Raw genomic sequence first — 21,225 nt, forward strand, 5'->3', positions numbered from 1 at the left:
GGTTATTTTTATGTATCTCCGACGCCAAACCCGATCAACCCTATCAAACAACAGCCTGCATTAAAGAAAAAGAAAAGAAAAGAAAAACCACATAAAAGAGAGTCCCGAATACGCCAGTCACCAGAGAGAAACGACTACCAGTCGAAGTGAGGGTGTAAAAATGCCTAGCCTAGTCCCGCCTTGGAGGTCTTGACGATGTGGATGACAGGCTGGAGGATGCCCTTGTTATCCGCGGCACCAAGCGACATCCCCGTGTTCCAGCCCATCTTCTCCAACATGGCGCGGCCACGGTTATCAGCTCCGATCTCAGGCGCAGAGGCACCCACGACGTCTCCGTCCATGTACGAGGCAGCGCGAGTCTCGCCGCGGGCTCTACCTGAGCGAGCACCACCGGATGGGCCCGCGCGACGCCTGTCAGAGTATCGAGTGATTTTTCTGCGGGAGAAGAGGGCTTCGAGCTCGTGGACCTCGTCTGGGTGGAAGGTGGGCGTGCCGCGGGTTTTGGTGAGGATGGGGAAGCGGTCGTATCCCTTGCCGCGGGAGATGGATTTGAGGGAGAGTGCGTTGGCCATTTCGTGGACGAGCTTACGGTCTTTCTTGGCCATGGGAGGAAGTTGGAGGCTGTTAATGTAGTTAGCATCAAAACAGAGAGAGAAATAGAGGAGAATAAGGTAGAGACATACGTCTGGGTGCGGGACATCATGAAAGAGCGGATTTCATCGCGAATGTCGTCTGGCGTATTACCTCGCGGACGAGCCTTGCCGGACTTGCCCAGCAGGCCCTGGGCACGCAGCTCCTCGCGTTCCAGCTTCTTCGCCTTCTTCTTGCGCCGGTCGTTCTCCCACGAGGCGTGGATGTTGGACTCGAGCTCGCTGTCCGAGAGGTCGAAGTCGGGCATCTTGCCTCGGGCCTTCTTGCCCATGAGACTGGTGCGGTTGTAATCCATGATATCGAAAGCGCCGTAGGGATCTTCCTCGAACATGTCAGCGAGCTTTGACGCGGAGATGGGTTCACGCAGCGAGGCGTTCTTCCGCTTGTCTTTCTTCTTGTTCTTCTTGTTTCTGCCGGATGCTGCTGCGGCGCCTGACCTGGCGAATCCGTGGGTGGTGAAGAAGTCGATCTCGTCTGCGTCCATGTCGGGGATGTCGCCTGTGTCGAGGAGGTGGGCGAGCTGTTCGTCAGACATCCACTGCATGTCCGAGTCGATGTCGATGTCTTCATCGTCTTCATCATCATCATCATCATCATCATCGCCGGAACTGCTGCCTTCCTCTTCTTCGTCTACGTCGTCTGGACCAGACATGCCGGGAGTCTTGGGAGTGACGGCTTTACCCGGCTGTTCGTCGTCGGACCATCCATCAGAGCTGTCTGAGCTGTCGTCGCCGATGAGGTTGGCCAGGTAGTCTGCCACGGCGTCTGAGTCTGCGGAGTCGTTGCCAAACTCGAGGACAACCCTGCGAGGAGACATTCTGCGCCTGCTGGTGCCGGACCATCCTCGGAATCCCGTATCTCTGCGGTCGACTGCATCATGGCTGCGTTTTGGCGGTGTCCTTTGGGCTGTAGACGATGCTGCTGGAGGAGGATCGTTGACGACTCTTGAGCGGACCTGTCGTCTCCAGAGGGGGACTCTGCCGGTGAAGACGACCTCGTCTGCGCTGGAATCCGAGGAATCGCAGTTGATGACGGGGTTGGGCAGCGTAGGCTTCACCGTCTTGTCTCCTTCTGTATCGATGACATAGAGGTCTTCTTCTTCTTTCTCTCTGGACTCTGGCTTTTGATTCTCTTTCTCTTCTCTCTCTTCTTTTCCTGCCTTTTGATTCTCTTTTTCTGGCTTTTTATTCTCCTGCTTGTCGGCTTCTACCTGCTCAACCTCGACCACTGCTTCAACTTCGACATCTTCACCCCGAGTATCCTCTTTATTATCTTCTTTAGTAGTATCCCGGTCGAGCACGAGGTTATCGAGATTCCTGAGGACAGCAGGGTCATTTGGCTCCTTCTGGCCTCCGCTGACGAACTGGACTGTCTGGTAGCGGAGCTGTCGACTGCTGCGCTCGAAGGAGTGGCGTTCAGTATTGAGGGCCTCCTGGCTGAGAGTGAACTGGTAGTGCTCTTCCACTGTGTCTGCCATCCTTCATTAGCTGCCTGCCTGCCTGCCTGCCTGCCTGCATCTTCCATCACTTGTGAATGTCTCTCTCACCTCTGTCAAAGGCCCTTCCGATGCCTGCAGTGAGTCAACCAGTCAGTTCAGTCAAGTCAGTCCAGCCAGCCAGCCTTCTCTCTGCCAGCATCCAGACTCACCTCTGCGACCTCTGTGCCGCCGCTTGCCTGGCATCCTGTAGCAAACACTTGTCTGCTCTCTTCTCTTCTCTTCTCTGGCTGTCTTTTGTTTGTTTCTTTTCTGTCTATCCTGAATGTCCTTTTGATATCTCTTCAGAGAGTGATGGAAAGTCAAAAGCCAGAAAAGACAAAAGAAGCAAACATCCCCACTTGCGGCTATTTTCTTATCTTCCCTCACTAACTATGATGTCGATGCATCCATGGATGTTTATTGCTTTTGCTTGGTTCACGCGGCCAAAGACCAACTTCAAGACTTCAAGACTTCACTTAGGACTTCCTTAGGACTTCATTTGAAGACTTCCTTAAGACTCCAGCTGATGGTAGAGACTCCGGCTTCTTTGCTTCACTGCTGGCATTCACGTTGATGGCCGTTTGCTGCTCCCGCTGCTCCCTTGCTTAAAAGGCAGCCCATGTCTCGCGGCAGCTGGCCTCTCTCTTGACCGGCTGGCTGATGACTGCCCGGCCTCTGAGCAGCCTATATCTATACCAACCCAGCCCTCCTACAGCTTCTATATCTCCAGAGAGAATACCTTATACAGATACAGTGAGCTTGAGCGACCTTAAGATGCTTCCTACAGGCTATAATATACTGACGCAGCGGCGGCTGAAGATGAACAACGTCGACCTGGGCAACCAGTACAAGAAGATCATCCAGTTCTTCTGGGACCCAGAACCGAAGAACGATGACAGCGGGCAGCCCATCTGGTGTCTGGGCTGCGAGTACCGGCAGGCAGAGACTCCGGGTCCTGCGCAGTCGTCCGGAGAGCCGGCAGACACTACAAACAGAGACAGAGAGCCAACAACGTTGACATCAACACCGAAGACCACTGCATCTACAACTACAACTACAACTACAACTACAGACACCACGGAGAAAGAGAAACGAACATCGACGGACGGACCACCGACGCCCGGGTCAGCCATCTCCTCGTTCGTCAACCTGGCCTCGCCGATATCCTCTTCTTCTACGGCAGAGAGCAGCGTGACGCCGGCCTGGCCTCCGCAGTTCCTAGATGACTTTGAGTCGAAGCTGTGGATAACATACAGATCCCAGTTCCCGCCCATACCCAAGACTCCCAAGACCGGCAGCGGAGACTCTTCTTCTTCTATTTCCCTGGGTGTGCGTCTGCGCAGCCAGCTCATCGACACCCAGGGCTTCACATCAGATACCGGCTGGGGCTGCATGATCCGGTCAGGCCAGGCTCTGCTGGCCAACACTCTTCTCTTCCTCCGACTCGGACGTGGTATGTTCTCTTCTTTATATATATATAAATATATATATAACAGGATGTAAGCTAATAAGGGTAGACTGGCGACGGGGAAGCAAAGTGCAGGAAGAGAGCGAGCTGGTGTCGTTGTTTGCCGACCACCCACGGGCTCCCTTCTCGATCCACCGGTTTGTGCACCACGGAGCAACGGCATGCGGCAAGTGTCCCGGCGAGTGGTTTGGCCCCTCTGCTGCGTCGCAGTGCATCCAGGCGCTGGTGAAGAGTAACCCGCAGGTCGGGCTGAGGGTGTGCATCACCAGTGACGGGTCGGACATCTACGAGAAGCAGTTCAAGGAGGTTGCCTGCGACGAGAGCGGCGGTGGCATCCAGCCTACCCTGATCCTGCTGGGAGTCAGACTGGGCATCGACCGCGTTACTCCCGTCTACTGGGACTCTCTCAAGGCTCTCCTCCGCTTTCCCCAATCCGTCGGCATCGCAGGGTGAGTTATCCTTATTCAATATATTTATATATTTATAATATATATATGCTGACGAGTGTTGGTAGTGGCCGGCCGTCGTCGTCGCACTACTTTATCGCGACGCAGGGAGACAGCTTCTTCTACCTCGACCCGCACCAGACGCGACCCTGCCTGACTCCACGCGCCGAGTCGACCGGGGACGAGGAGAGCCATCCGTACAGCCCCGAAGAGCTGTCGACGTACCACACGCGGCGCCTTCGACGGTTGCACGTCCGCGAGATGGATCCGAGCATGCTGATCGGCTTTTTGGTGCGTGACGAAGACGACTGGGAGGACCTGAAGCAGCGGGTGAGAGAGGGAAGCTCAAGGGGGAAGATCATCCATGTATTTGACCGCGATCCGACCATCAAGGAGACCGAACGCGAAGGTGCCGAAGAGGAGGTAGAATCATTTGACGAGATATGACTTCCATCTATTGTACCACTTTTTTATCTTGATCTTCATCTACGAGTAATAGAATCTTGATCTTGATCTTGACCGTGATCGTGATTATACTGGGGGTATAGACATGGACAGGCAATGATGACATTAACATAGCACTATCAAGCATCAAGCGGCTCGCCCGACGTTAAGAAATAAGACACGACCATCCGGATCCCATGAGTAAAGTAACAGTATCAGTAAAAAAAGAGAAGTAACAGGTAGTAAAAAGACAAGCCCACGAAACACCCATCCCACCTCGACCATGACATAAAAGAGAGAAGAGAAGAAAAAGATGATACAAGAATGGCGTTTATCGGGCAGAGGAAGAGTACTTGGTGACGGCCTTGGTGCCCTCAGAGACAGCGTGCTTGGCCAGTTCACCGGGCAGGATGAGACGGACGGAGGTCTGAATCTCTCTGGTGGAGATGGTGGATTTCTTGTTGTAGGCAGCGAGCTTGGAGGCTTCGGTAGCAACGCGCTCGAAGATGTCTACTCTGATTAGCGGTGATCATGAGAAGGATAAGCTGGAGTATATAAGAGTCTGCCTACCATTGACGAAGGAGTTGAGGGTGGACATGGCGCGCTTGGAGATACCAGTGTCAGGGTGGACTTGCTTGAGCACTATACATATCCAATGTCAGTAAGACGCGTCGACAGAGCATAAGAAACAAATAAGAACCAAAGTCCAAGACGCACCCTTGAAGATGTAGGAGGAGTAGGTCTCCTTTCTGGCCTTGGTGCGCTTCTTCTTGCCGGCCTCCTTCTTCTCAGCGGGAGCTTTGCCAGCCGGGGCCTTGCCGCCGGTCGAGGGCTTCTTCTCAGCAGCTTTTGGTGCCATTATGAAGTAGAAGAGAAGAGTAAGTAGAAGAGTAAAAGTAGAAGAGTAAGATGAAGCTGGATAGAAGACGAGAGTCGAGTGCAGAAGTTGGCTGTGTTGCTGGTTGTTGTAGTTGTAGTTGGAGAGAGAAAGAGAGCGAGGGCGAGCTTTATAAAGCGGGCGAGACGGCGTCGGCGTGATCTTTTTTGCGTGATCGAGCGAGAATTTCAGTACGCGTAACGCCTGCGTATGATCTGTATGATTAAGTTAGGCGTTGGCGGGCGAAGGGCAGGGCTGACTAAGACAACGCGGCGTAAGTGACGGTACCGGTATTATTGATCTGGAGGGGCGAAAAAAGTTGATCTCGCGCGCTGTTTTTGTTCTTATAAAGCGATTCTCCTTCTCTTTCTCCTTCGTCTCTTCTTCGTCTTCTTCATCTTCATCTTCACGACAACAACGACATCTACAGCCTTCTGCCAGCTACAGCTCAGCTCAGCTACTCAAGTCACTCTTCTTCTTCACCTCTTCAACTTCATCTTCAACCTCTATCAAAATGACTGGCGGCAAGTCTGGCGGAAAGGCCTCTGGCGCAAAGACCTCTCAGTCGTACGTTGGCCTCTCTCGCTATATCCTGCTCTCTTCTACGGCTTCATCTCTCTGACTGGCTTCTAGTCGCTCCTCCAAGGCCGGCCTCGCATTCCCAGTCGGTCGTGTCCACCGTCTCCTCCGCAAGGGCAACTACGCTCAGCGTGTCGGTGCTGGTAAGACAACCATTCTACTCTGATATATATATATCAAACAGTCCTTGCTAATAAGACCTGTAGTCGCCCCTGTCTACCTCGCTGCCGTCCTGGAGTACCTCGCTGCTGAAGTGCTCGAGCTTGCTGGCAACGCAGCCCGTGACAACAAGAAGACCCGTATCATCCCCCGCCACCTTGAGCTCGCCATCCGCAACGACGAGGAACTCAACAAGCTGCTCGGCCACGTTATCATCGCCCAGGGTGGTGTTATGCCATACATCCACCCCAACCTGCTGCCAAAGACCACTCCCAAGGTCGCCAGCGTCAAGGGCGGCTCCCAGGAGATGTAAATTGTCTTTGTCCTTTTCTCTTTTTTACTTTCTTACTTTATGTTACCGGCGCATGGTTCCGTTCGGGGTGGGATAGGATGGTCTACGTGGTTACTTTACCCTTTTAACCTTTACTGCTACTACTCAGTGCAATGATGATGGTGTATAATACATTATCTTTCTCTTACTTCAATTGTCTTCAGTAATTCTACGTAAAAATAAAAAAGGAAGTAGAAGTAAGAGTAAATATACATTCTATTAGTTTTCGACCTTGGCTAGATGCTGCGGTTGTGGCTCTGCGAAAGTTAGTAGGTGACACTCCTGGATGCAGAGATATATAAATATAAATATACGCACCGTTCAGCACGGGAACAGGCAGGTTTCTCTCCCACTTGGATCCTATAAAATAGTTAGTATGATGATAGTAGAGTAACAGACGACTAGATTCACCTCCTGGGGCTGTTGGCGCCCGGTAAGGGTCGGGATGCTTCCACTTCTCCAGCAGTTTCTCTGTTTCTTGCAGCAGGACCTACGCCTGTTAGTCCACCATCACCACCACCACCACCAAACAACGGGTAAAGAGTAAAGAGTAAAGATATAACGCACCCGCTGGTCGTGAGGATTCCGGACATGCTTGTTGGCCTCGAAGAGCGAGCGGATGTAGACGGCCTGGCCGCGCCAGAGGTTGCGGTGGACGGCCCAGTCAAGCGACAGCTTCAGCGCGCGTTTGTACAGGACTCTGCCCTCAGTCAGTATCTCTCTTTTTTTTCTCTTCAATGGTATCAGCAGGACTTACAAGGCTGGGTGGCGGGCCATGGCTGCAGCAGTAATGTCAATGGCTTCTGTAAAGTCTTCGTCTTCTCTTCGTCTTGCGATGCAGGTCGTGAGGTTGACTTCGTCGCTGGAACATGGATATTCCGGTTTCGTCCGCATCGTCGACGGAGCCCAAAACATAAAACATCGCCGGCCCTGCAGCAAAAGCAAGACAAGCAAAAAAAACACTTCTCTTTACCTCACTCTACCTCTCTACTTCGACCTCTACATCTACGCCAGTAGGCCACCAGAGTAATACTTAATTCCGCCATGGCTTCGAGGAGAATATCCCAATTGTCCGGTGCTGTCCTGCGCCAGACGCCTGCGCTCGTCCGGCCGCAGACCTGCCGCTGCTTCTCGTCACTGCGCACGGCGTCAAGACAGACACCGCTCGTCTCGTCCTCGCTCTCCCGTCTGGACTCCTTCAAGTCGCAGTAAGCTGATTCCTCTATTCCCTGTTTCTATAGCTCTCCTGACTTTCTGTGTTGTGGTAGATACGTCGTGCCTCGATCCATCGGCCAGATACGCACCTACGGTACATCATACTCCGTCCACATTATAACAGCAAGGCGAAATAAATCGGAAGCTGACTGACAGATGACCCTTAGCCGATGCAATTGTCAAGGTTCCACAGATGGCCGAGTCCATCTCAGAGGGTACCCTCAAGCAGTTCTCCAAGGGTGGGTCTATGACTTTGCTGCATTGCTCTGTATTACTACTCTAGTTATTGCTAACTCACGTCTACAGAGATCGGTGACTATGTCGAACAGGACGAGGAGATTGCTACCATTGAAACCGACAAGGTGTGTATATCGAGCATTCCAAGGCAGTGTGATTATTGCTAACGTGATTAGATCGACGTGACCGTCAATGCCACCGAGTCCGGCACCATCAAGGAATTCCTCGCCGCAGAGGAAGACACCGTCACCGTCGGCCAGGACCTCGTCCGTCTCGAGCTCGGTGCTGCTCCAGAGGGCGCCAAGGAGAAGCCTGCCGCCGCTGCTCCTGCTGCTGAGGAGAGCAAGCCTGCTGAGCCCAAGCAGGAGACTGCCGCCCCTGCTCCCAAGGAAGAGTCCAAGGAGCAGCCCAAGGAACAGCCAAAGAAGGAGGCTGCTCCAGCCCCAGCTCCAAAGCAGGAGAAGAAGGCTCCTGCTCCCGAAGAAGCTGCCAAATCCACCCCTGGCAGCAGAGAAGAGCGCAGGGTAGGTTAACTCTCTAATCTGGCATCTAAATTCAGTCCGCCTGTTCTAACTTGTGTAGGTAAAAATGAACCGTATGCGCCTACGTATCGCCGAACGCCTGAAACAGTCCCAGAACACAGCTGCCTCCCTCACCACCTTTAACGAAGTCGACATGTCCTCACTTATGGAATTCCGCAAGCTCTACAAGGACGACGTGCTCAAGAAGACCGGCGTCAAGCTCGGTTTCATGTCTGCCTTCTCCCGTGCCTGCGTGCTCGCCATGAAGGATGTTCCCGCCGTCAATGCCTCGATTGAGGGCCCCAACGGTGGTGACACTATCGTCTACCGCGATTACGTCGATATCAGTGTTGCCGTGGCCACGGAGAAGGGCCTTGTTACTCCTGTTGTGCGCAACGTTGAGACCATGGGTCTCGTTGAGATCGAGCAGTCCATTGCTGATCTCGGCAAGAAGGTAGACCTCCTTAACTTATTTTTAGTTTATGCAGCAACTAACCTGTATAGGCCCGCGACAACAAGCTCACCATCGAGGATATGGCCGGCGGCACCTTCACCATCAGCAACGTAAGTCTCCTCTAAACACTAGCCTATGTTCTCTACTAACTTATCCAGGGCGGCGTCTTTGGCTCGCTCATGGGCACCCCCATCATCAACCTTCCCCAGACCGGTGTTCTCGGCCTACACGCCATCAAGGACAAGCCTGTCGTAGTCAACGGCAAGATCGAGATCAGACCAGTAAGCTAGCCACTTACCCCCCTATACCAACATATCACCTTACTAACAGCCATAGATGATGTATCTCGCCCTCACCTATGACCACAGACTGCTCGACGGCCGGGAAGCAGTCACCTTCCTCGTCAAGGTCAAGGAGTACATTGAGGACCCCCGCCGCATGCTCCTCTGCTAGACAACCACCGACCAACAACAACCCACCCTAACCCCTTTACCATCATCATCACTCCCGACCATACTGTAAATTTTCATCTTGGCCGAACCCATCATATTCCATTTTCATATGTTTGTTTCCATACTCATTTTACACCATATCATCATGTCGTTTCCTTATGTACAACAATAAACCCAACCCACGGTCATCTGCTTACTCTACTGTTGCCATCTGTGAATCGATACATGCCTCAAAATACCAATAGAATTAACGCCTTATGTCTTATATCTCTGAATTTTGACCGTTCTCTATCACTCCTGACTTTTTGATAATCATTAAGTTTGTAAAAGAAATATCTCGTTTCCGATTGGCTGGTGACTATTTCGCGGTTGATGACTAAGCGTATGCGTGAACCGCGACTTTCCCGTTTTCCTATTTACGCGGGAGAATCAACAGATAGGAAGACGTAAACTTGGATGGCTACGGACAGCGTTTGGAAATAAGACGAGCATGGATGCAGGCGCAGATGCAGCTACTTCTCTCCGGGCCGAGCTGAAGCAATGGGAGAAGACCTTCACGCTGCAGAACTCCCGCAAGCCAGGACGCGAGGACATAAAGAACAACCGAGCAATCGGTAGGTCACCACTGGCTATCTACCAAGCAGAGAAGCATAATGCTAATTAACTACCAGCTGAGAAGTACAAGGAATACGCACGCCTACGATCAGACGGCTCGCAGAAGACAGATAAGGAGAAAGAGAAAGAGAAAGCAAAGGCCAAGTCAGCTGTAGTAGACCAGCAGACACCCAAGCGCGCGAAACGACACTGTCCGTTCGAAGATGATTCACCCACCGCAAAGCCAAAGATATGCACACCCAGCAGATCCGTGACAACAGGAGTAGGAGAGGCACACCCTTCGCGACTGGACCCGTATGACTCGCCCTCGACTATCCGTTGTTTGAACGGTGCACGGGATCCACTGCCTCTCTACGAAGCTATTGGGCCTACACCGCAGAGAGACGGGAAGGCGTTGGGTCTGTTCGACCTGCTTGGTTCACCTGCCCAGAAGACGCCCAGGGCATCAAGGCAGTCTGTCGTGAATGATAATGCTCATGGCAACGGTGTCGGAGTGGCCCAGACCCCATCGAGGAAAGGGAAAGTACCCGGCACACCATCAAGTAGAGGGACACCAGCAACAGCACGAAGACTGAGATACGCGTCGACACCGCTATCATCGGCCCGCAAGTTTTATTTGGCGAGCTTCTTCGCTACACCCACCGCGAACCGATGCACGACTATACCCGAGGAAGAAGAGGATAATAACGCTGCTGGCGGCGCGGGTCTTACTTCAGAAACGCCTTCGTTCTTAAGGCGGAAGAACATATTCTCTCCCAGAGCGAAGAATAATGTACCGACCCTGCATAGTCCGGGCCCTGTAGCGGTGCGTATGCCGCAGAAGTTATTCGGGAAGGGAATCAGTTCGTTTGCGAGACGGTTGCAGGAGCAGAACACGGAGAAGAAAGAGGGCGTCGATGAGCAGTCTGAAGACCGTGTTGAGGAGACACAGATCTTCTCAGATCAGGATCAGGAGGTCAACAACGAGGATAATGGAGATGGTGATGTTCACAAGTCCCCATCAAAGACGCACAAGACGTATAAGAAGAAGGGCCAGAAACGAACAACCAAGCTTTCTCGCCTCAAGCCATCTCGTACAAAACCAGCTGCTCAACCGTTATGGGAATCTCTTGTTGAAGAGAGTGAGGACGAACTCGCCGCTGCTGAAACGGGTGCTCCTCCAGTAGAACAAGATGATGGCTCAAGTGATGATCCAGATGGTGATGAAGCATATATCCCCAAGAACCACGAAAAGAATCCAAGGAAGCCGGTCAAGTCTGTATCCAAGACCGCTGCGGAGAAGAAACCGAGAAAGATCAAGGCGGAAGCCCACGCCAATTACCGCTCGTTGAAGATTCGGAGCCGAGGCGGCCAGAAAGGAGGTGGCCGGTTCGGAAGGCGGTGAAATGGCGTAAATAATGACCCTGAACGACGCAATGACTGGCATAAGCATCATCCCGTATATAAGTAGCACAGCTCTGGCGTTTCATACATAGTACATAGTACATATTGTATCATGATATCCCGCTTTCGTCGTATTGAACCGCTTCATCCCACTCCCTGAGTGTCTCAAACGGACTTCTCAGCCAGGACTGCAGCTCATGTAGGAATAAACATGCGTATTCCCTGCCCAGAAAATCCCGTAGCATCATCTCGGCCTGTCCCGCACTGCCCTTTATATCAACCGTGCGTATGACGGCAACAATATATTCAAGCAGATACTCTGGGTTCCCGATTCGAACAGCCCCGTCAACCTGCCTTTCACTCTCCGGTAGGTTCAAGAAAGTAAATACCTGCAGCTCACGCCGGATCCACCTGCGAGCCCGAGAGAGCAGTTTTTCATCTCGATCAATCATACGAGGGGTGACTTCTCGGTAACCCGTGCGTCTGCTCGAGCCCACCCGTAGACTATACAGCTGATGCCGATATATATGCCGACGGCGCAACAGGGCAGAGTCTAAGTCTCCATTACCAGAACGAGAAACTTGCTGTCTGCTTCTGCGTCTATTTCTGCTTCGAAGACCATGGATATTTTCTTTGCTTGCCGTGGGCGGAGAAGTTGGTATCCAAATTATCTTCTCGCCGTCTGGGGCATGTATATCATATTTCACTCCGGTCACCGCCGCCTGGCCTGTAGACTATGATTAAAAATGTGTCAATATTAAAGTAGAATATCGTACTTACATAGGGGACAAGCGGGGCGTTGGCCCAGCCATATCAAAAGACACTGTAGGTCGAAGTTGGAGTGTTTACATGGAATTGCAATGCATATTTCTTCAATTTTATCCAAACAAATTACACACGGCTTGCATTCATCTTCCTTGTCCTGGTCGCCCCGATGGACGTCTGCTATCATCTTACACAGCACATCCCGGCTCCCCTCGACATCCTGGGCCATCTGGAACGCATCTCAAGCGCAAATCATGCAGTAAATCATAGAAAATATGAAGTCGAGGTCAGGAATTTCCTCTTTCGGCATGAGTCACGTGAATATCACGCTCTGCTTATATAATCCATTTTGCAAAAAAAGTCACGAGGAAAAAAAGCAAAAATGATTTTTTTCAACTTGGAAAAACTTTCGAAGTTTCTTGGATTCTCGCAAGCGAAGAAGAAGAAGAAGAAGAAGAAGAAAGTCAGCGAACGAGCTGCGGCGGCATGAGATCTCAGGCATCTCGACGGCTCGACTCGACTCGTTCGTGATACACACTGCACGAGACGGCTGACAAGGGTCTCTTATGCTCAAAGCACTCCGGTCACCGAGATTTGCAGCTGCTTACGCCCAGATGGCGCCAGCTATAGCCAACAGCCCGGCGCGGTTCAACTCCCAGAAGTCGACGACCTACTCGACAACCGCGCTGAAACGATGGTCGTGCCTTAATGAAGGCGTCCTTCCCTGTGGGTGTCACAAACTGAACGCAGGCCATGATTGAGACGTGCCTTATCGTGGGACGTTGAAGAGTGCAGTAGCTAACGCGGTCAACCGTTTCCATACTCGCAGCCATCCCGGATATCAAAACCATTCACGTCTATGATTTTGACAACACCCGTACGGAGACACCCTGGATACGCTGTCTGACGTGAAGACGCGCTAGCTGACTGCTCTATCAAAGTATTTTTGAGCCCTCTACCTAACCCCCAGCTGTGGAATGGGCCAACAATAGGCTTCCTGCAATCGTACGAGTGCTTTTCAAAGGGCGGCTGGTGGCATGACGTGAACATCCTTGGATCAACAGGTGATGGAGTCGAGGTCGAAGAAGCCCGCGCCTGGGCAGGATGGTGGAATGAACAGATAGTATGATACCCGTCGACCTGTGACTGATATTTCATACCGACCCAAGTGGTGAACCACCGAGCTGACTCCATACTCCAAAGGCACAATTGGTCCAACTGAGTATGAAACAAAAAGATGCTCTTACAGTTCTTCTGACAGGCAGGTCTGAAGCCGGATTCGCCGAACTTATCGGACGCATGATCAAGAGTAAACAGTTGGCCTTTGATCTGGTCTGCTTGAAGCCAGAAGTTGGCCCGAACAACCAACGCTTTGCATCCACTATGAAGTTCAAGCAGAACTTCCTAGACGACCTAATGCGTACGTATAGGGAGGCTGACGAAATCCGGGTTTACGAGGACCGTGTAAAACAGTAAGTCATGCGTTGCCGGATGAAGCCCTCTTGAGCCGAAATAAAAAAGTTAGTCCTCTTCTTTAACCAAACTCACACCAAACAGTGTCAAAGGTTTCCGTGAATATTTTGAGCAGTTCAATAGAGATGCCGCGACAGGCGGTCCGTCTGCTACACGAAAACCCATCACCGCTGAGGTGATCCAAGTAATGGAGATGGCCAAATACTTGTCTCCAGTGACCGAGGCAGCCGAGATCCAACGTATGATCAACGCACACAATGGATCACTGGGAAATCCAAGTGCAAACATCACCAAGTCGCCCTATGGCAGACTTGAATTGTCCAAGACCACATTCTACACAGGGTACCTCCTGTCAAATGCCGACGCTGTTCGGATAATAGATAACATCTTTCTTCCACTAATCTCATCCAGCGTTGCTGACACCAGTGAAATCAAGTTCATGTCGAACAGTATCCTGATCACGCCACGGTCTGCTCCCAAACCCATCTGTGACAAGGTTGGCGGACTGGGGAAGGTCGTCCGTTGGCGTCTCACAGACACAGGCCATTTTGAACACAAGCTATGGGCTGCAAGAGTAAGCCCGCTCGATAGTTCAGTGGTCATCCACACTGATAATCCAGAACCCATCATCGTTCTTGGTATGCGCAAAGGCGTACGGCCAGCAGATGCCAACAAGATCCGTAACTGGACGCCAGTTACCAAGGATGATTCACTAGTATTCGACACGGTAGTCGGTGAGAAGACTATTCTGCGCGTGCAGGAAGAGGATGTAGCACGGAACGGCGCTGCAAGCCGCGGAGGCAAGAGAAGATTCCAGTCAGACACTCGTGATGAGGCAGACACATCTACGCGGGATTACCGCGATATGCAGCAGCATCGGCCACCCGCCCCTGAATATTCAGGTGGGAGGCCCCCCCAGAACCACAATAATCGCCATTATAACGGACCACCACCACCGTTCCGTGGGAACCGCGGTAGAGGTAGGCGAGGTGGAAGAGGTGGCCATGGTCGTGGTCGTGGCCGCGGTCCAGGGGGTAGAGACAATTACGCATCCAGGTATAGGTCCCTGGATGACCATGCTGTCGCCGCCGGCAGTCACGATAACATGATGGACGGGAGAGGACCTGGCAGAGGACCTGGTGGTGGCCCAGTGATGAACTATTAGCGGCGTTTTTCTTCTTCTCTTTTTCCAAGTCCCAGATATCATTTTCGTGGCTTTAGTTTGTATCGGTACTTTATGTTTCTTGCTCTTTGTATTGGAGTTTGCTGCATCCGTGAAATCCGATACTGTCGACGGTGTTTGTTCTTTCATATCTACGCCATGCAGGTTGGCTGATGACTTGACTTTAGGTAAACAGCGTTATCATTCAATGCATTTGCATTCAATATTTCGGCTTCACTGCAGTATTCCAGGAATTCTTTATCCCTTCACCGCTGGTATTCTTTCTCGGCTGCTGATCTGGGACAGTGAATATACCCCTTGACTGCAACAAAGGGACTGGATAGCCTGTCTCAGCCATAAAAGGAGGCAAATCCTCCCCCCTTTCTCAAATTTTCTTCTTCCCTAAATATTCTCTCAGGACATTCTCAAGGGCCCTGATGCCTATATACCTATATACCAAGGCCCAGTGGTTTTCAGGCCATATATATGCTACTACCTCAGCCATCACTCTTCCTTGTATATCTCTGGTCTGAATACGACGCTCCTCCCTTCCCATAGTCGCCTCAAAAAAATGGCCATACGGCTTTAAACACCGCGGGCAGCGCTTGATAGCTCGGGGTAAAGACAACTCTACCGTCTCCATCATTCTAAGGTGATCTCAGTGTCAAGAGCAACCTAAACGGACCGGTAAACATCAACGAGGAGAGACGTGGATGCTTTGGTCTTTGATATGCCTCCGAGTGAATAATGTTGTCATAACACTGGAATAGGGATGGCACCATCGTCATACCAGGACTCGCACGGACAATGTCCAATCATCATCTACATTAACTTGCATCTACAGAATACAGAAGAGCTAGATCAGTTTATCAATCGACCCGTCATTAGAATGGCATTCCGCGCTGCCGGTGTCTACCCAACTGGATATAATGGAATCTATAGATGCCTGTTACGACGCCCTATGGCGGCTCTCATGTCCCCGGTGCAGCAATGATTGGATGACTCTCGGACTCAAGTTGTTGATAGAACTTGAAATGTATCGGCATCAACGGCTGGTGAATAACGAACTAACTATGGTTGGCTCCGAAACGCCTACATTCGCTTGATTATCGGTCTCGCTATGTTGACATGAAATCATGTCTTATCAGCTACTCACGGCGACTATTTTTGCCTTCTTGTTACGACTGGCATCTGGACTGTCTATGTTCAGTGTGAAACCCTCGTCATATAGGGTACATGGCGGTGCCCGGCATAGGAACAACGCCACGCCATCTCTCGCTCCTAAGCCGCCGTTATGCATAATCGGGCAAATGTACTCGACTTGGGCTACTTATAACTAATATAGTGCGGGCAATAGATAGGGCTAGGGCGGCTCGAACAGATATCCTCGAATCATTCGCGCAATAGAAATACTCGGCATCTGATATAAAGTGTCGTTTCGTCACTGTAGCCATCCGAATAATCTAATGCCCACTCCAATATTTCGGTTATTTCCAGCTGCTGCTGGAGAATTATGAGATGGTATGTACCCATTTCGCACTGTCGACGTACTACAGCGAATTTGGAAAAATTTTCATATTCGAGATAGTTCGACAAGGCTTCTTTGGCACACGGCCTGAGCAGGACAAAGCCGTCATTTGTGAATGGGGCCTACCGCTGATGTTAATATCTGACCGCGATTCCAAATTCATGGGACGTTTCAGGCATGTTCAGGCTCCCGGGCGTTCGAAGGGGAATCAAGCGCGGCCGGTTCTAGATCAGGAGGCGAGTGAGCGCCGTCGGGTGGAGGAGCAGCTGGAAAACCAGCTACTCGGGGACTCGCGAATGAACTTCATCCCAATACCCACGATCTTGACCAGCGTATTCGTCGCCTGCACCACCGAATCATGCGTCTAGCCCGCGTAGCCCGATCCGAGCACGCTCATCCACTGGCAGTATACAAGCATGGTGCTGCATCATGTTATACCATAGGTACCGCCAATAAATTATTGTCTTGCAAACGCACGATACAAATCCCTCTGCGGGACCCCGTCTCTGTTGGTGTGAGAGCGCCTGTGACTCCCCGCATTGGAGTCTCAGCTTTGGTCGGGTCAATCGATCGGCGTCGTCGAGACTTTAAAGGGGTGTCTCCCTCGTCCTGGTGTTTCCCTTGGGACAATCAACCTATCCCCGGTCCCTGGGTCTGTTCCGTCGAAGAGAGCTAGGGAGTCCTCCCCGTCCCGCTCCCCCTCTCCTCGTGGTAACTTCAAGAGATTGGAGCAGTAAGCCCAGGTATGTATAGAGCTTCTATTGACATACACCGCCTGGCAGAGGGGCCGTGACATAGCAACATGTCGTTGCAGCTGGATTACGCATACACCGTGCATGTTTAACTATCCAAGCGACTGCAGCCTACGTCTTGGGGTCAATATCACTATGCATCAGCACCAGTACCGGCAAGCACTTGGCTATACAGAAAAATTAATGAGATTAGACCAAGGCATGCACACAGCATTCTATCAAGAGGAAGCATGCTTATTGCATGGGACTAGAGTCCTTTCTTCTGGGTCCTCTTCTGGATACTGTTCTGAGTATGAACTCCAAGAATCGAAGAATGAATGCAGCTTCCAGCAGTTTATACTATTCCGGACAAGCAATGCTAGCTTCGACTCTTTCATGGCCGCCATCTGTTCCTCTGTTAACTCCGCTGGTATGAACCTCCAACAGAAGTGCTGAAAAGTACGATACAGCACTGATACCCTGGATGAGGGTGCATTGTGACCCTCAACATACAACAGTTGATTTCACAACAGCTACTAACATTGTCCCCCAAGTCTAAACCCCCACCCTTCGTCCAGATCACGGAGGGGGTTTATTATCTTCTATATTGATACCTTTCCACCCAGAGTGGCCTCCGGCATTTGTGGACGTATCGTGGGCTTGGGCAATAGCATTGGCAGCGAGAGTAGAGAGGGCGGCATCGAAGAAATGGAAGCGGCAGCAGCAGCATTCAATACTACCATTTTGACCCCAAACTCTGCCAACTCGATCTTCCTACTCCTTCTAAAAACATCACATATAAGCTCCGCAGCCTTCATCTACCTAAGTCTTGATGGAGCGTTGACAACATATGGCCGTGGCAGAAACGGTGTTAATCTTCACGCTTGCTCAATTCGCGGCAACTTAGACAACGCAGCCATCACAGCTCGCGGCCAAGAATGGCTGGTTACCTACATTTGGACGATACTAAGCAACTAGACGAGCATCTTGAACTATCTCTACGGCCATCAGAAGCATTGGCTATCTCTACACGAGACGGCAGGTGTCTGAACGACATCGGCTTCGAAAGGATCAAGGTTCAGCGACACGATTAACTACTATTCTATTCCTCAACCATTCCAGATACAACAGATGGAGCGGTGCAGGGACCAGATTGAACATCCATTGGAAAGTTGCTCCCAGAACTATAACATGAGATCAGGAGACTGCAAATACAGCCGGAAACCATCCAAATGTTCTGGGGTCCTTGGAATGTAACCGGACAGAGGATACCCCCTGCGATGGTTGCCGTTATCCCAAGAACCGGACTTGCGCGATGGTATGTGTGGGGGTTATTTCTTCCTTGGTAGTTGCTAATTCCGAGAGAAGCCTAAGACATATGCAATACAATTAGGAAATCATCCTACAGAGGGATGGGAACTCCTTTCTTTGTCTAGAGTCAAGCTCCAGAACAGGATGAGACTATGAATCGAGAATCAGTGTTTTTCAGCTTAGCAGGAGTGGTGGTGGTGTCGTCCTGAGTAGTCAAAGCGCAAGACCACTGACACCAATCGAGACGACACCATGAACAAGCTACGCGACAAGCTTCGCCGTCTTGACCACGCCCGCTCCCTGCGAGACTCCCTGCCTCCTAAGCCAGATCCTCCTCCGCTGCTTCCGACGGACAACGACACCGCCAACCGTGTCTTTAAGGGCCCGGCCTACCCACGCGTCTTTGATACTCTAACTAATCGAATTATCGACGACTATGCGACAGAAAGCCAACGAGTCGAATTACTGCCCCTACAGGGAATGAAGTGGCGGCCTCCCGCAAAGCTGCAGTTGAGATTTTTGAGACGTCAAAGTGTCTGCTCTGCAAGTCCTATGGCTACTGGAAGTCAGAGGAGAACAACCGGGTATTCTTCATCTAGTTTTCTGCTCCTCACCGGCGCTTGTTCAGGGAACTCGGCGGGTATGAACCTACAGTCAAGATGCTGCAATATTCACCTGTTTGATACAGCAATGGCTACCACCACAAGCTACCTTGGGTCTAGAGAAAGGGATGGCTTCCTCAACGGCTTATGTTACGGGGTCAAGGGTTGCTAGCGAGTTATTCGTTACGACCATAGGCTGCTGGGCTATGGTACATACCTGTCAATGATATAACGACTCTCTCTGCCGCCAACTAGGGGCTACCCCTTTTTGGCCCAGCGCTTTGATATAAGTCATTAACGCGGCGAAGAAGGGTTCTCCAGCCCATGCAGCACAAACAACTAACCCTTCCTCTCCATACGCAAGCCTACATACATCGTAAGTTGTCTTGAACCCATCGACTCCGTCCTTGAACCCATCAACTCCGTCCTTGAATCCATCGACACCGTCACTGGGGCGCTTGCCATGCAAATGGTGGGTGTTATTGACAATTTGAACGGGGTAGGTAAGGGGATGCGCGGCATAAGTATCCTGGGGTTTAAAGAGACATCCAGGAAATAGTGAAAGTTCGAAACCATCTCACCGTTGTGGCCACGGAATCAAGGAGTTCGATTAGAACCCTTCCTATAAAACGCCCGTCTTAGGTACAGTGAGGAAAACCACGCAGCAAGTATATTTCCAAGAGCATTCCCTATTGACCCGGAGGATCCCTTCGTTCAGCAATGGCCACCGATTCAAGCTGCTATTATAGAAATGCTTGGTGATAGACACCGGACTGTGCTTAAACCTCCTCTACTCGGACAGCACATCGATGTTATCATCATACAATTGATAGCACTGTCCTGGGTGCAGAGCAGTCCACCCGCCGGCGAGCCCATTCATCTGCCCAGCCGGGAGGGTTGTTCCCAGTACCACTAAAACACAATTCCTAACAGAACTGGTAGTAGAAACCCTCGCCAGATCGATGTCGAAAACATTAACTACTAACCTACTAATACTAAATACTCTTGCACCGCCTTACCAGACTATGGTCGACGGCTGGAGGCTTGAACATAACGAAATCTAGGATTTTACGTCTATTTAGGCTATGGGTAAGACGAGATATAATTTCTCCGAATACATTCGCTGTATCCCAGGACAAGTTACCGATGGTGCTAGAGACTGGGCATTACTCTTCTACATAAAATAATTAGATGTATCTGTGGGCCGTGGATTTGTATAATACAGATCTTCTTACTATAGGGCATTACTCTTCTACAGGGAGATTATCTGTTACTGGATATTTTCAGAGAAGACAATTTCTGATTACTAGAGACGTTTCTTGTCAATATCCTGGAAATCGCTGTTCTCAAAAGTGAAGCTCGCCTCTATATTGAAGTATGGAAGTATCGAGCGATCAGCTCATACAGCCTGGCTTTTAATCAAATGGCCGAGACCGAAGAATATATCTATGGCAAATACTCCTACTTCAAAGCCAGATGTGAAGGACGTCTCTCTGAGCCACTTGCTCCCTCCCTTCTTTTAATATTCTACTGTCTCTATCCAATTGCTACATGTACGTAGCTCTGCCAGTTGAATAGTACCAGGGGCCGGCACTACATCTGGGAGGGTCGAGATATAGTGGGGAGTCCGGTGAGGCGCCGGGCTGCAGCGGAGTCTCTTTACAGGGACATCATGGCATCGGAACGTACCCGGGCAGAGAGTGCCCGTCAAACTGGCCACCAGTTTGACGGGATGGACGAATCTCTGAACTCCGAGGTTATGAATGAGTCGGACTCAGAGGGGTCAGACGCCGCAGATGTAGAGCCAAACATATCAAGTAATAAGGATAGCTTTCCAGAGCCATATGATAGTAGGTTCCAATTTGCAGTTGGTGCCGGAACAATATATAACGAAGGAGCAATAACAACAGCAAAAGCGACGGGCCTGGGAGCTCCTTGGTCATACTACATACCTGGTGATTATGCTTGTTAGCTGGCTGGTACTCTATATTTCACAACAGATAGAAGAGCATGTTATATACGGATAACGATTGAGATGCTTTAAATTGTTTATTATTTTTTTGTCTTTTATCAGCAGTTCGCATTAAGTATCACGGGCACGGTATATAAAAGTAGATAAATAACTGGCCGTGACAAGAAGTAGGTTGATTAAAAGACGAATCCCTCCCAAGAGCAAAAGGGAAAGTAAAACAACGCAATAAAGCAACTCCCAACACCACCGCGGACGAAGAAGGGAAAAATGGTTCATGTACAGCGCGTCAAAACACCAATCAATCAGAGTAAGTGAAAGGGGACATGCCAACAGTTAGGGGGGAGATGGGGCGTAAAGGGGTAAACAAGGGGG

At 50.8% G+C, this 21,225-nt stretch overlaps 11 protein-coding genes across 11 annotated transcripts; 8 read left to right on the forward strand and 3 right to left on the reverse strand.

The window, feature by feature from the left end:
• Positions 1 to 164: 164 nt before the first annotated feature.
• On the reverse strand, positions 165 to 2,128 carry TRV_05523 (R3H and G-patch domain protein, putative; the record flags this gene model as incomplete). The annotated part of the gene is made up of 2 exons (XM_003020359.1): positions 165 to 621; positions 684 to 2,128. 2 exons carry the CDS (start codon positions 2,126 to 2,128, stop codon positions 165 to 167), a joined length of 1,902 nt encoding a protein of 633 aa, XP_003020405.1.
• Positions 2,129 to 2,788: 660 nt separating this feature from the next.
• TRV_05524 (autophagy cysteine endopeptidase Atg4, putative) lies at positions 2,789 to 4,049 on the forward strand (the record flags this gene model as incomplete). Its single annotated transcript, XM_003020360.1, has 2 exons — positions 2,789 to 3,581; positions 3,646 to 4,049. 2 exons carry the CDS (start codon positions 2,789 to 2,791, stop codon positions 4,047 to 4,049), a joined length of 1,197 nt encoding a protein of 398 aa, XP_003020406.1.
• A 266-nt stretch (positions 4,050 to 4,315) lies between these two features.
• Positions 4,316 to 4,489, forward strand: TRV_05525 (uncharacterized protein; the record flags this gene model as incomplete). The annotated part of the gene is made up of 1 exon (XM_003020361.1): positions 4,316 to 4,489. One exon carries the CDS (start codon positions 4,316 to 4,318, stop codon positions 4,487 to 4,489), a length of 174 nt encoding a protein of 57 aa, XP_003020407.1.
• Positions 4,490 to 4,817: 328 nt separating this feature from the next.
• Positions 4,818 to 5,345, reverse strand: TRV_05526 (uncharacterized protein; the record flags this gene model as incomplete). Its single annotated transcript, XM_003020362.1, has 3 exons — positions 4,818 to 4,996; positions 5,057 to 5,128; positions 5,204 to 5,345. The coding sequence occupies 3 exons, from the start codon at positions 5,343 to 5,345 to the stop codon at positions 4,818 to 4,820; spliced, it is 393 nt and encodes a 130-aa protein (XP_003020408.1).
• A 50-nt stretch (positions 5,346 to 5,395) lies between these two features.
• On the forward strand, positions 5,396 to 6,414 carry TRV_05527 (uncharacterized protein; the record flags this gene model as incomplete). The annotated part of the gene is made up of 4 exons (XM_003020363.1): positions 5,396 to 5,514; positions 5,643 to 5,930; positions 5,997 to 6,085; positions 6,149 to 6,414. 4 exons carry the CDS (start codon positions 5,396 to 5,398, stop codon positions 6,412 to 6,414), a joined length of 762 nt encoding a protein of 253 aa, XP_003020409.1.
• Positions 6,415 to 7,023: 609 nt separating this feature from the next.
• On the forward strand, positions 7,024 to 7,449 carry TRV_05528 (uncharacterized protein; the record flags this gene model as incomplete). The annotated part of the gene is made up of 1 exon (XM_003020364.1): positions 7,024 to 7,449. The coding sequence occupies one exon, from the start codon at positions 7,024 to 7,026 to the stop codon at positions 7,447 to 7,449; it is 426 nt and encodes a 141-aa protein (XP_003020410.1).
• A 391-nt stretch (positions 7,450 to 7,840) lies between these two features.
• TRV_05529 (uncharacterized protein) lies at positions 7,841 to 9,312 on the forward strand (the record flags this gene model as incomplete). Its single annotated transcript, XM_003020365.1, has 7 exons — positions 7,841 to 7,886; positions 7,954 to 8,009; positions 8,061 to 8,408; positions 8,467 to 8,859; positions 8,910 to 8,969; positions 9,018 to 9,140; positions 9,196 to 9,312. The coding sequence occupies 7 exons, from the start codon at positions 7,841 to 7,843 to the stop codon at positions 9,310 to 9,312; spliced, it is 1,143 nt and encodes a 380-aa protein (XP_003020411.1).
• A 489-nt stretch (positions 9,313 to 9,801) lies between these two features.
• On the forward strand, positions 9,802 to 11,310 carry TRV_05530 (uncharacterized protein; the record flags this gene model as incomplete). The annotated part of the gene is made up of 2 exons (XM_003020366.1): positions 9,802 to 9,925; positions 9,983 to 11,310. The coding sequence occupies 2 exons, from the start codon at positions 9,802 to 9,804 to the stop codon at positions 11,308 to 11,310; spliced, it is 1,452 nt and encodes a 483-aa protein (XP_003020412.1).
• Positions 11,311 to 11,419: 109 nt separating this feature from the next.
• Positions 11,420 to 12,261, reverse strand: TRV_05531 (RING finger domain protein; the record flags this gene model as incomplete). The annotated part of the gene is made up of 2 exons (XM_003020367.1): positions 11,420 to 12,036; positions 12,090 to 12,261. 2 exons carry the CDS (start codon positions 12,259 to 12,261, stop codon positions 11,420 to 11,422), a joined length of 789 nt encoding a protein of 262 aa, XP_003020413.1.
• A 195-nt stretch (positions 12,262 to 12,456) lies between these two features.
• Positions 12,457 to 12,564, forward strand: TRV_05532 (uncharacterized protein; the record flags this gene model as incomplete). Its single annotated transcript, XM_003020368.1, has 1 exon — positions 12,457 to 12,564. The coding sequence occupies one exon, from the start codon at positions 12,457 to 12,459 to the stop codon at positions 12,562 to 12,564; it is 108 nt and encodes a 35-aa protein (XP_003020414.1).
• Positions 12,565 to 13,298: 734 nt separating this feature from the next.
• TRV_05533 (uncharacterized protein) lies at positions 13,299 to 14,712 on the forward strand (the record flags this gene model as incomplete). Its single annotated transcript, XM_003020369.1, has 2 exons — positions 13,299 to 13,546; positions 13,632 to 14,712. The coding sequence occupies 2 exons, from the start codon at positions 13,299 to 13,301 to the stop codon at positions 14,710 to 14,712; spliced, it is 1,329 nt and encodes a 442-aa protein (XP_003020415.1).
• Positions 14,713 to 21,225: the final 6,513 nt, after the last annotated feature.

The sequence above is a fragment of the Trichophyton verrucosum genome (genome assembly GCF_000151505.1).
Source record: "Trichophyton verrucosum HKI 0517 chromosome Unknown TV-F-a-04d11.M13r1, whole genome shotgun sequence".
NCBI lineage: Eukaryota > Fungi > Ascomycota > Eurotiomycetes > Onygenales > Arthrodermataceae > Trichophyton > Trichophyton verrucosum.